Genomic DNA, 12,919 nt, shown 5'->3' with positions numbered 1-12,919 from the left:
CTGCTTTCTCTAAACTATTTCATTATTTCTTTCATCCGGTCTCGTTTGTACAACCTTCGTCCGGCGGGAAAAAGGAAAATCCTCCACTGGAGAAGTTAACACCACCACCGTTCACTCCAGCGCACTTCCTGTCATCGAAGCGAGGCGAAGGCGAATAAACAAGTGACAAATAAAAAGGACCACCATCCACCATCTGCCATGCTGAACGTAGTACAGGATTTTCCACAACTTTATTCTTTATTTTTACTTTTATTCCTTTGTTGAATTTTAAATTGAAACTTGTATCGGTTCCTTTCCTCGTGTCTATGTGTGTACGTGTGCCTGTGTGTTGCAGCCTTGCATTATGTATGCGCGTATTATATGTTTAAGATTTTTCATTTTCCATTCCTACCGATTAAGTTCCTCCCCACCCCGCAGTTCCTTGGGCGGAGAGTTTATTTTTTATTCACACACTCTCCCGTTTGTCCTCGCTGGCTTTATCTGCGATCTACTTCTACAATGGGAAGGATTGACTTAGTTACTTGTTGTGTTGCTGCATGAACCCTTCCATTTTGGGGGAAAGGCGTTCATGTGTATTTATGTGTATATATATGTATATATATATTTTTTTTGCTTGTGTTACTCCTTTACTTTGTTACTTCTTTACACCATAATGCACAACCCCGAGCCGGGGAGCTTACCTTCCAAAAACCACCGCTAGTAGAAGGAGAAAATGCTGCCAGTGGAAGGACCTGCTCTAGTCCTGCTGATCGGACACGAACACGCACACAATACACCTACATACAGAGCCCTATCGTACGGTGTGATCGTTTAGTTTGCCGTTTGAGCCCTTTTAATTTTTGCTTTTCTTTTGTTGCTGCTCTCACCCACCCACCAGCCGGTTCCGTGTCTATTGTGCCCACGTAAGCCCTTCGGTCAGCTTGGGTGAATTAGGGCGAGCGACACAACAGGTTCGGGTGACGTTGGGGAGAGCGAAAAACTAACCGAAAACGTTTATGCATAATCGTTTATGTGCTGGTTTGAGCCTTATCTAATGACACCAGGGACAGCTGGGGATTAATACGATAAGAATGCGCCTTCTGCCGAGGATGCGTATGTTGTAGGATGATTTTTAATATTTTTTTTATTCGTTTCATCTTGCTTTTTTGGCGATTTTTTTGCTGCTTTTTCTACGTGTTTTTTTTTGTTGTTGCTTCTTCTTCTTCACCACCTTCTAGGGTATGTATACAATAGTGTTTGCTTGCATGGGGCGACTCCATTTTGGCGCCCCAGAGTTGATGGATTCATCTCGCGTCTCGCGCCGGCTTTCCACCGGGAAAACCTTTTTTCCCGGACCCGGCGCAGACAGTGGGAAACTGTTTCACCGGCGGTTTCGTGGAAATCACGCGTGTCAACGGGCGGGAAAAAATGGGACAGTAGCAGGTCCCACCTTACCCCAGGAAGCGGATGTTTGTGAAGATGGCCTTTGCCGGGCGCTTCCGGTTGCAAAAGTTCACCGTCTTCTGGTGGTTCCCGATCCGGTTCTCGTGAAGCCCAACGAGCAGCTTGAAGACGTCGTCACGGCTCGGCACACATAGATATCGTGCTTCGGCGTCGTACCTGGAAGTTTATTTTTTGAGAGAGAGAGAACAAAAATGGAGATGAAAAATGCAAATCACCACCTGCTGGTGTCCTGGATGTGTTGCATTACGTGTGTGTGTGTGTGTGTGTGTGTGTGTGTGTGGTTCGATAGGAGAGATTAGCCTGCAAAAAACCCACCCTCCACCAAGCAATCGTGAGCTCTGGCAAAGAAATCAAAGACGTCACGATGGAAAATCGACCCGCTTGCGTCGTGTGATGAGTGTATTTTTTTTTACTCTACAAAAACTGTACGTCCTCAAGCCACAGACACCCGGAGTGCCTGAAATAATGCCTTCAATTAAATGGTTCCTTCTGTTGCTCGAACCAAAATCTCATTTCTCTTCCATCACACACCAGTTTGTCTGGTAAAATCTTTCATCTTCGTGAACCGCCGGCTCGATTTCGATTTCCAATTCAATTTTCGACCCTCTCTCTCTCTCTCGCTCACTTACACACACACACAGCGTCCATTTCCCACTTACGTGCGGCTGCGTGCATTCTGGCGCTTCCACGGATAACGCCGATAGTAGCGTCCGGACCGTTTTCCACCGTTGGGCGTGAGCTGCTGCGTCACCTCCGGTGCGTCAGCGTCACCGTCGGCGTCGTCGTCCTCGCCGTCGCTATCGTTGCCGTCACTATCACCGGTTGGAGCCTGGCTGCCCGGGGACGGACCACCCACCCCACCGGCCGCATCCTCAATGTAGACAATCGGCAGCGGTCCCTCGGGCAATTCCGTCAACAGCTTCATCAGCAGATTCGATTTGATTTCGATGTCCTCCTCTTGCTTGATGCGTTCGAGCCGCTCCCGGATCAGATCGATGCTCTCGACCGCGTGGTTGCCGGGTTCGGGCTCACCGGTGGCCACTCCCCGGCGCCGGTTGATGGCACCGAGGGCGGCCAGTAGCAGTGGGTTGTCGCCTCCAACGTCGTTGTCGATATCGGACGGGTCTGAGCGTGGGGGAAACTCGAGCAGGTCCGGTTGGGCAGGTCCCTCGTGACTGGTGAGGTCTGAAATTGGAGGGTACCGAGGGATCGAGCCACCCCCCCCCCCCCCCCCCCCCCGGGGGGACAATTATTCGGTGGTGAGTAAATAAAATAAATGTGTTGAAAGAAAATAAAAACGACGATGGATATTTCGGCCAGAGAGGTGTAGAGCAAAAGATGAACAGCCCCCAGAGGCGCACATTAGGAATTAAAGAGTCTGCGAACCGTGGGAGCAACGAATCGGATTGAACGACAGCAAACCGATTGATCTTTCAGTGGATGTATTTTTACAGTATTTTAATTCCAGTTTGGTAAACCTGCAACCTACAGCAATCTTTATTTTTCTTCGAATTGAACATTGAACAGTTTCTGAATCATGCTTTTCAAAGCTTCTATGTAACTGCGCTATGTACAACGAATTATGTTCCTTTAAAGGAACCGTTTAAGCAAAGTAAAGCTCATTTAATTTTTGGGCTATCACAATTACTAACTAACAAGAACGCAAAATGGCCGTTTATAGATGGCGAAGAAGATCTCTGGCTATCTTGCCTGCTTTCTTAAACTTTAAGGACTCTTTAAAGGCCTTAACTCTGTCTGTGTTTGCCTCCCGAAATACGTTGCAATCTTTAATTAGACTTACTAAATTTAGACACAACTATGCTGATGTTTGCATCAATGAAAGCTTGGATAGAACACCTTCCATTAGAGCGCTAAGCAAATCAACGCATTCAACAGCTGAACACGAGCGTTCCAGGAAACTGTTACTAAGACCCGGGGCGAAAAAGCTACGCTACTACGAGCTGCAAATGACGCACAAAAATTCCCTGTTCTTGACCTGCGCTGAACCGTGAGCCTGTCACATAGCGGCGTCTTTCTGCAAGGACGAAGGACCTGCCATCAATTAGGCCAGAACGCAGAGGGCACTTCTTATTCGAGAAGCTTGGCGCTCCGTTAGAATGCTCAATTATTCCTAGAGCACAAGGGTAGAGCAAAAAAAAGCCCTTTTTCCTACCTGGTGATTTCAATCGAAACGCTTTTTTCTATGAAATTGATTGCCGGATTAGGTACGGGCAATGATTAACCCTCGGGCTTCGGGGAATTGCGCGCTCGGGAAGTCACGCGTCTGATCCTTCCGATCCCCACGCAGCCCGTTCAGGTGATTGGGAGCAACGGAGGGGAAAAAAACGAAAGGAACTACACGGAGCCCTCCCTGGAGACCTCCACCGGCCCACGCGTTCGTCCTTTTGGGTCCTATTAAATGCCAATTACCTGGCAGCCGGACGTACGCCAAATCGCGCGTGCCCAGCGGACGATAAATGGGCGCATTTTTGTATTCATTCATCGCTATCAGTATCTCGATTTATTACCGCTTCCCACTGGGTCGCGCGTATCCTTCGATACGACCCAACCGCCCTTGTACCATGCGATCGGAACGGTGTCACCGGCCCTTTCTGACTGTTGCCATGATCCGGCATCACTCTCAATTATGAAATGGTCCACCGGCCAGGAGTGAGAGCGCGTTCGGGTGAAAATGCAATTTATCCCTCCGCGTGGCCCATAACAAGCTTAACCGGAGGCGTTCCGTCCAACCTGTTGATCCTGGCCGTTCGTTTGTCCTTCCTGGAAAGCGCACTATCCCTTCTGCCACCTGCCACCTGCCAGGAAACCCATCCACCCCCGGGGTGAATCTAATTTCCTTACACTTACCGTCCTCGCTGGCCACGACACCACCAACGTCGATGGCCGGAAGGGCACGCTGAAACGCTGGCACCGGACTTTGATCCGCCCCATGCCACCGATACGGTCTACCCGGTTCCACACGCCTATGCTGGAACGCCAAGGGCTGCTGAACTGGCCCGGTCAGTAGGGAAGCTTCGGGATGCGGTTCCGAGCCGGGTGGCAGGCGCTTTGGACCTGGCCGGAAAAGCGCCTCGAGCGGTCTGGGGTGGGTTTTGGGTGGGTCGTCCGGGAAACACCACCCAACCGCCAGCCCGTGGCCAAGTAACACCCACAGCAGCCACACGCCGGCCATTTTCACGCCACTAGGTTCGCTTTCGCCTCGATGTCTCTGGTGCCCTCTGGTGGCAAAAATTACCGTTCAATCTGTGGCGCGTTGTTTCACAATCCCGGTACGGGAATTCACTGCCGGGACACTGCTGGAGCGGATCGTACGCGGATTTTGTCACGATGGTCACGGATCGATGCGCATTTGCGTCGCACTCGCGCCTGCTCGCGGACGATAATTAGAAAGAGAAAATTCCATTGAACGGTGGAAATAATGAGCCCGCGCGAAGCGTCGTTAGTTGACCGTTTTTTCGCCGTTTCGCGTGTTTCGTCCTAACGGTGCACTAGAGATTCGGTCGATTCGCGGGAGTTGCGCGGTGCGCTTTGGGAACGAAAACTGGACACGACTGCGAGCTGGTGGAGCGTGATATTTGCTCTCGAACATGATTAATTGACGGAAATCTAGCCCCTCGACGTCTTCGCAAAGCTGCAAAAGCCTTTGCAGAAGGAGCGAATGCTAAGAACGAATTCCCGCCAACGTCCTTCAGGCTTGGGTGCGATCTAAAAGCCACCACCCACCGGCACATCACGAGCACTTTCCCAGCAATCAGGAATGCTTTTATAAAGCTTCAAATCGAATCAGCGCTTGTTTTCCTGCTAAACGCATTTGCGTATAAATGAGCGGGGATTTTTGCCCACGCCGGTTCCTCGAAAAACCTGACGAGAAAGACGGTGATCCCGCATGACTAATAGGCATGCAATTTCCATTCTTTTTTGCAGCGAAACCCCCACAGCGAACAATTCAATTCGCGTTCTTTGCCCTCCATTCCGTTGGGGCGGTGTGTGTGTGTGTGTGTGTGTTTTTTTGTTCTTTCATTATCCTCGAGAGAGAGAGAAAAAAGGCGGCCAATTTCCCAAGCAAACCTCTGCGAAGGTTCTCCGAAATGCGTCTAGCTCGTGTATGCTTTTCCACCGAACGCGCCTAATTGAACCGTTTGGTCACAGGAATGTTGCTTTCTGCATTCTTTTTTTTACGGTGGAGGTTAAAAAAAAGAACAATGTTTCGAAGGAAAATTCCTTACGAGGCGGTAAGCCGTGTCCTAGAGAACGCAACATGGCAACCCCGTGCTTCGGCAGCTTCTTACCCAAACAAAACCCAATTTTCCATCGTGAACATACAATCACACATACACACACACAGTAAAAGCACAATTATCCTTCCACCGAGAGCTCGTTAGTGGTTCGCATTGTGGTAAGCGCCAAGCTGAGCACCAAGAATACGATGACTCCCCGTACCATTTCCGAGTAGCTGAGGTCTCGTTCACGGTGTGGTTTTTCCGGACTCGACCTCGGTGTGAGGTTAACAGGCGAGCGTGCTCCACGTTAATTGTTGCACCCCCAAACCTGCGCCAGCTCTCACACGGTGACAACGAGCGTCATCGTCGTGGGTTTTTCTACGCGTATGCACCGCGCCATTTCAAAAGGCATGGCCTACTGCTGCTTCACCGCAAAACCCACCGAAGCTTACGTGTATGTCACCGCCTACTAGCGTACGGTGTGGTGTGGCGATGCTTTCGGGAAGAAATTGTACTTCGTCACGAAATGGAGAAGCAGCACCGGGACATCACGAAAGCAAAAAAAAAAGTGCACCAGGGACAAATGCCTGTAGGAGAGAAAAGGAATAAAAAAAGCTCGCCGAGTGGCTCCTGATGGCCAAGATGGCCGTATGTACACCGATCGTTGAAAGCATCCAAATCCACGTTTTAGTGAGGATTTCGACAGTCGAAACCGATGCCATGGTCTGGAACCATGGCGGCAGAGAAACGTCCAGCACCCGCCGGCGGTGGACACATTAAAAATCCCAAACGTTCGCATTTTTGCAGACGGTCGCCTTATTTACGAGTGCAGCCACGAAAAGGAACGCGTCGTCTTCCCGCTGGGGATGGGCCCACAATGTGGTGCCATTTTTCACCATGTGTCCAAAGTGGACGCCCGCACGGGATGTTGAGGCCGTAGAAGGTGGGTTCGTTATTTTTTGGTCCGCTTGTGTGAAAGAATGCAGCTTTGTGTTGGTGTGTACGATGAAGCGTGTACGTTAAGGATACCATCAGGGGGACTTGAAGACCCTGTGGCTGAAGAGACGATGTATTTTTTTGTGTCTCATTTTTTCAAGCATTATTGCTTTGAAAAATATCAAATTGATGTCAGTAAATCAAATAAGCTACGATGTATTTGCAACTATTCGTGGGTGGTTCTAAAGTACTGCTTTAACCACAAAAAAACGCACGTTGCTAAGCTTGCCAATGGTTCGATGAAGTAATCGTAACGTCAATCACGAGCTTCATCGTCTATTAAGGGTCAATTTAGAGCTTATTAAAGAGAACCGTGGCCGCGACGCGCCTACGATCAAACGCGTGCTAGTTAATATTCATGCTACGTAAATTTTAATTATTCATTATCTTTCGGCAGTTCAGCCATCCTTTCGGTGGTAGACCAGCCAGTTTACAGCATCAATCAATTAGCGATGCGTTAATACTGGTAGACGTTTTGTTACATTCGATTTACTCCACGCTGGTTGATCTTTTCTTCGTTCACCGAACGAAGCTGGGGTGTTTATTTTTAGAGCCAACAGTGCATCGACATTGGGTTTAAATGAAGTCAAAATACACATCAACCCGCCCTGTAAACGGGTTAAGAAAGGCTGTTTTTTTCCTCATTTTTTGCACATGAACGAAGGCATTTTTATAAAAACGAATTCGGACGTCAAAACACCCACTCGACGCCAGCTGCCAAGGGTCGGTCTAATTTTGTCACATTACGTCGGTCACATTTTATTGGCGTTTCCTTCGCACGGACTTCGCCTGTGGGACTTTTCGCACCCATTCTACAGCCGCTTCTGCGTTGGAACCGATAACCGAATCCATGCCCCCGGGGCGGACATGCCCGAGATTTATGGAGCTAATGAGTTTCGCAAATGGTCACGGCTTGGTCGAGACGCAAGAATCCACGAAATCGATTGCGAATCGACAAGGAGCTTCTTCTGGCGGGTGTTAGCAGCCGGACCAGAATGGTTTCGCGCGTAAATTCGACCCGTTCTCTGAGGACCGATTGCTCATTCGGATAGGTCAGCGGGTTTAATTGGGAATCGATTGGTGCCGGCGGCTGATAAATATGGCCAACAGTTTGGTGTCGCGGGTTTTATTCAGCTTACTTTTACAAAATATCACAGGGAAACAGGGTACAGCATACGGTATAAAGTTTTAAACTACTGCTTGTGTGAAAAATCCATGAAATGAGCCCGTTCATAACGGGTTTCATAAATTCGACGGCTATTACGGGGTGCGAAGTTGGAGGTAGGAAAAAGGGAGAATTTAATTAAATCCCACCAAAAACGGCTTCTTACGTAAACCAAAGACCCGTTTGTGGGGGTATGATTATTTCGTTCCTCTAATAAATCAGTGGAATTGTTAATTAATAGTTCGTTTTGGCGAACCATTGCGCTGTTTCAACCAAACAGCATTTCGACTGCCCACCGATGAAGCTCAACAAATATTTAGCAGGCAGACTAGCGACTGCCGACCATCGAATGGGAACCACAAACGAGGGCTTGTGTAATTTGGGGTAAAAACATATTACGAAAAAAAACAGTCAGCAACAAATATGCACAGAGGCGTATTTCCCGAAAATTATGTACATGCCGTGTGGTACACACGCACGAGCAAACATCCGTTCGAGCGGGCTACGGTCTTGACCACAGCGCGAGATGATAAGACATGCTTTCGAGCGTGGAAAATGGCGTCTGACGTCAGCCGCTACGCAAAGAACGGGATAATCCCAATCCACTCCCTCGCTTCATCGGCCTCCGTCACCACTCGCTGTTTAGATTGCACCGAGAAAATAAACGCGTTCATTCGTTCGCGCGCCTTATTTGCTTAAGCTACTCTGTGTCAAAAGGTTCAGTGGCAGGTTTCGCTTTAACCCCGTTACCAAAGCAACCCCTGGGGAAGAGCTTTGTTGCGAGCTGACCACCGATATCCATCGGTGAGCTTTTTATTAAATTTCCCCCCAGCCAAAAAGTGTCAGCGGTTGCTGCGATTGTAATCAAATCAAAAGCCACCGTCACCGGTGCGGTGATGCTGTGGGTGGAAAATTACGAGGGAAATGGCGATTTTTACGCATAAACGTGGTGAAAGCAAAGGGAAAAACTACGAACCCGTACGACGCCGTTCGCCATTCGAAAGCCAAACTGTCGAAGGATTCATTTCCCCTAGAGCTGGTTGTTGAGTTTTCTTATTTTCGTTCTCTTTCCCTACGAAGCTGACCCGTGAAGGGCTCGAAGCGAACGAATAAACGTTCAATCGGGCACGATTGGTGCTTCCGGAGAAGCGACACGTCCATCGGCTAAGCTTTTCCTTTCCATCAGCAAGCCGCAGGGTGGAAAATACGACGGCACAATGAAGTGTCGGCAACAAGCTGCCATGGGGCGTTCCGGGACACCCACCGGAATGACACGGCCAATTTCCTCCGATCGTTCCCATCGCCGGAAGTGGGCCGATAAAACCGATCGGTTCCGATTGCGTTGTTGCGATTATATTCCATGAATCTGTATCGTTCGTACGATGTGGTGTTGGAGGCGGTGCTGGTGCTATTTACAGAACAACCCATTCAAATTCTGTCAAGTGAGTGGTAAAGATTGATCCTGCTACGGGGTCATTCATTTAAGCACATTCATTCGTAGGGCGCACGTGCCTAGATTGCTGAATTTCGGAACAAAGGAAGTTCGTCATGAAGCACGGTGAGGTCCTTCTGGGCGTTCATAACCAGGCAACGTAAGTAAGCAAACCCGAGTTTGAGAACAATCATTAAAACACACCCAAACCCCTCTATCACATTCCATCGAAAGGTGAACTAATAAATCAAGTTCCGGGAATTTTCTACAGAAACTTTTCCGAATCATTTTTGCAAACGTATGGAAGTAAACGTCTAAGGCATTCAACGAGTTTAACCGAATTTCCACAGTAATGTTCACACAAACTATAGTTTCATCCCTCACCGGATGTCCGAAGGGGCGCAGATGTAATCGGTAACACTTCGTTAAGCCACCTTACGGTGACAGGCTCAACCCTGACACGTGTAGGCGGTGGTTGGACGGAACCATTTACGAAATTGTTTGACGACCCCCGGACCCGTGTGGCAGACAACAAATTGGGATCTGTGTTCATAACGGTATAGCTATTGTGGAAACTTTCATCCCGGCTGCGTACGAAGAGTGAATGAAGTGAAAATTGTCGAATGTACCGAGAGAAAGGAGAGAACATATTTTTAACTTTAATTATCTTTTGCCTCTCATGTGGGAGAGGTTTTTTTTTTGCTGTGTTGTTTCACCCAACTGAGGCTTTTAACAGCATATCCCGTTTCAAAAACGGTGCCAATGCGTGTGAACATAACAAACGAGAACCTCATCGGGCCATCAACGTCATGTGCTTTTTATCGTTTTTTGAAATGGTTTAAAAGGTTTTACAATGCATTTTTTTTCGTACACAAAAAATAATTATATTTTCCTCCCTCTCAGAACGCGGAACACTTTAAGCCGCTTCCATTAGTGTACCGGATCACCGTCATATACGCACATTTTCCAAGAAACGCGCGTATATGCACTTGTACGTACGGTCATATCCCTGCTGCACTCCATTCGTTTCATTCGATTTAATAATATCAGATCAGTTTGGCTTAGAATGAATTTCTTTCCCTTATCCTTCCATGCGAAAAGTAATATATTATCTTTTCAAACGCAATCGAACGACTTACGTTCAAAGTTCAACCGGTAAGCAAGCATAAAGCCGTTTTATCAGCTTTTCCATCCCATCTTCATTCATGCAATAGCTCATTACTAGCGGATAATGAAATCGAAGAGAGGAAAAGTACAGACAAGCTCAAAGCTCAAGCATCGAGTGCTTTGAATTATTCAAGGCCATCTTGGATCGAGAAAATGTCATCACCGATCACGACCGGATGCCATTAGGATGGATAGCATTTCAAAGCAGACGTGGACACTTCAAAGTGAACCGAAAACGCCGGCGAAAATGATCCCCGGTTGGTGCTAATAATTGGGAAAATTGCACACGGCTCGCTGTGGGACTTCTCGGGGATTCTTTTTTGTTGGGTTTTTTGCTCTCGCATGCCATTTTCATTTTCGTTTCATGTGAAATGCATTCTCCCCTACCGGGGCGGAAATAGAGCGTCGGTTCACGTGTGTCGTGTAACCGTACCTTTCTCTATCGCACCGGTCTGTTTACGGTTATCGATTTATTGAGGAAAAGGGCAGCGAGCTTTTGTTTTCTCTCTCCATTCCAAACCAGCCAGCCCATCATCACCGCACGTTACAGCCAATGATAAGCCAATGTAGAATGAAATTGGATGAATCATTTACTGCGAACGATGGCGAACGGCCGTGGGCCGACGGCCATTCGCATACGTCGCACGAAGGGCTTGCAAAAGTATCCCCCCTTTTCTAGCCAGCACAGTGAAGGATCACAGATTGTCTCTTCTGAAAATTGAAACGGTGTAAAATTCACGTTATATTTAGCACTAGCTTCAAACCAATCGTTAAGGGAAACTAGCCAGAAGAAGCCACAAAAAAAACCCGTGCTGGACATCAACGTTAGCACAGGTGTCTGAACCTTTGGACGATTCGCCACTCCGAAGCGGAAAATGAATCGAATTAAGTAGCTTTGTGACGCGATTCGCGCGCTTCGCAGGACAGCATCTCGGGCCCCTGGGAGGGTGTCTATTTTCGCTGGCCCACCGATCCATTAGACACGATCCGGGCACGGGACACGCTACAATCTAATAAACTTTCTCCACGTCCATCCACGAACACGACGGACTTCCCGGCGGACTTCTGGCACCTCGTGGACGGACACACGAGGACACCTCCGGAAAGGGAGTGAAATTAGAGTTTGATTCACTGAAAGGAACTTGTACCCACACACACATGCACACTCTGATTTCACCAAAGATCAAAAAGAACATCACTTTCGTGGCGGTGACGAACAAAAGTGCCAGTCCTGTGCAGTACGGGATCGATCTCCGAGCCGACGGGTTTTTGATGGATTTTGGGTACGGACGGAATTTTCACACTACACTCCATCACTCGTAGCTGTCAGTTAAAAGTTTTAGCTTCACAAAAAAAGCATCCAAAAAAAGGCTGCCCCTTTGTTGTCGGTGAAACACACTTTTAACGATTTTTGGCTTTGTTTTATTTTAGCGAGAAAGAAAATGTCACTCAGCAGAAACAAAAGGTCCTCCGATGCACCGCTACACACCACAACTAGCACAAACAAAAAAGGACATTCCCTAATTCATGGAAAATGTCCTGACACAAAGCTGCACCACCGATGGCACCGTAACGATCGCAAGAAAAAAGTCCCTCCATGCAGGATCACTCTCTTTCGACGGTTATCACCTGCACTGGGCCGCTTTTCCCGTTTTTTTTGTTGGCTCCTTTTGTCCCTTGGCGTTCACTTTCCCTACCACGACACGACGACCACTTGTTGAAAGTGCGATTGACGGAAGTTTCGCTTCGCCACTGGCTTTTATATTTTTGCCGGCAAAGCGCATTCACCTCTTTTCCCAACCACCCGTCGCGCGTGGAAAACCACTTCGCTGGTGGGAAAGTTCATTTTCCCACGCAACCCCGCGTAGTTCATTCCGGTGCCGAACGTACGGCGAGTGAATTCCGACCGGGCGAGTGCGAATTTTCATGGGGAGCATTTTTTTTGTTGGTTTAGCTATTCGTGTTTCATGAAGGAGGAAACTTTCCGAAGGGACAACTACCGAGCCAGTGGACGAGGCGGAGGGTTTTACTACGGATAGTAGAACCAGGCTTTCATTCATAAAACCACCATCCTCGGGACGGGGCGGGCGTGAATCCGTCGAACAGGATGTTCGGATTTTCTTCGGCTGCAACCGACTGGTGCGATGAACACCGCCGGCACACGAAACCAGGCGTGTCCTTGTTAGAGCGAAGAAAGATGATCAAAAACTGGTGCCCGTTCTGTGATATGCGTGCATCGGACGGTATCGGATGCATAGGGTTGAAAGAAAAGCTAATGCGGTTGCCAGCGTTTTCTTGGAAAACGCTATTGAAATCTCAAAATTACTCTTGATTTGTTTGAATAGATGATTCTCTAGGAAATTGAACCCTTTTCAACTATTTTGCAATCATGCTTTGATTATATTAATCGTAAAAGAATTATAAATATCATCAACTTTCCTGTGTCCTAAGGGATGAATAAAACGCCTGAATGTA

General features: G+C 48.1%; 1 protein-coding gene across 1 annotated transcript; it reads right to left on the bottom strand.

Moving 5' to 3' along the window:
* Positions 1 to 548: 548 nt before the first annotated feature.
* On the bottom strand, positions 549 to 4,636 carry LOC128723854 (uncharacterized). The gene is made up of 3 exons (XM_053817621.1): positions 4,312 to 4,636; positions 2,103 to 2,628; positions 549 to 1,599 (listed from the first exon to the last, which is right to left on the bottom strand). Exons 1-3 carry the CDS (start codon positions 4,634 to 4,636, stop codon positions 1,431 to 1,433), a joined length of 1,020 nt encoding a protein of 339 aa, XP_053673596.1. The 3' UTR covers positions 549 to 1,430.
* Positions 4,637 to 12,919: the final 8,283 nt, after the last annotated feature.

The sequence above is a fragment of the Anopheles nili genome, chromosome 3 (assembly GCF_943737925.1).
Source record: "Anopheles nili chromosome 3, idAnoNiliSN_F5_01, whole genome shotgun sequence".
Lineage (NCBI taxonomy): Eukaryota > Metazoa > Arthropoda > Insecta > Diptera > Culicidae > Anopheles > Anopheles nili.
The sequence above is the reverse complement of the archived record's forward strand: the minus strand, read 5'-3'. Positions and strand labels throughout refer to the sequence as shown.

Bases quoted from the DNA above. Each gene is read 5' to 3' on its own strand.
- LOC128723854 (XM_053817621.1), bottom strand. From the start codon at position 4,636: ATGGCCGGCGTGTGGCTGCTGTGGGTGTTACTTGGCCACGGGCTGGCG. The intron at 2,629-4,311 runs GTAAGTGTAAGG...CTCCAATTTCAG, and splicing joins TGTCGTGGCCAGCGAGGACG to ACCTCACCAGTCACGAGGGA. The intron at 1,600-2,102 runs GTAAGTGGGAAA...ATAAACTTCCAG, and splicing joins CAGAATGCACGCAGCCGCAC to GTACGACGCCGAAGCACGAT.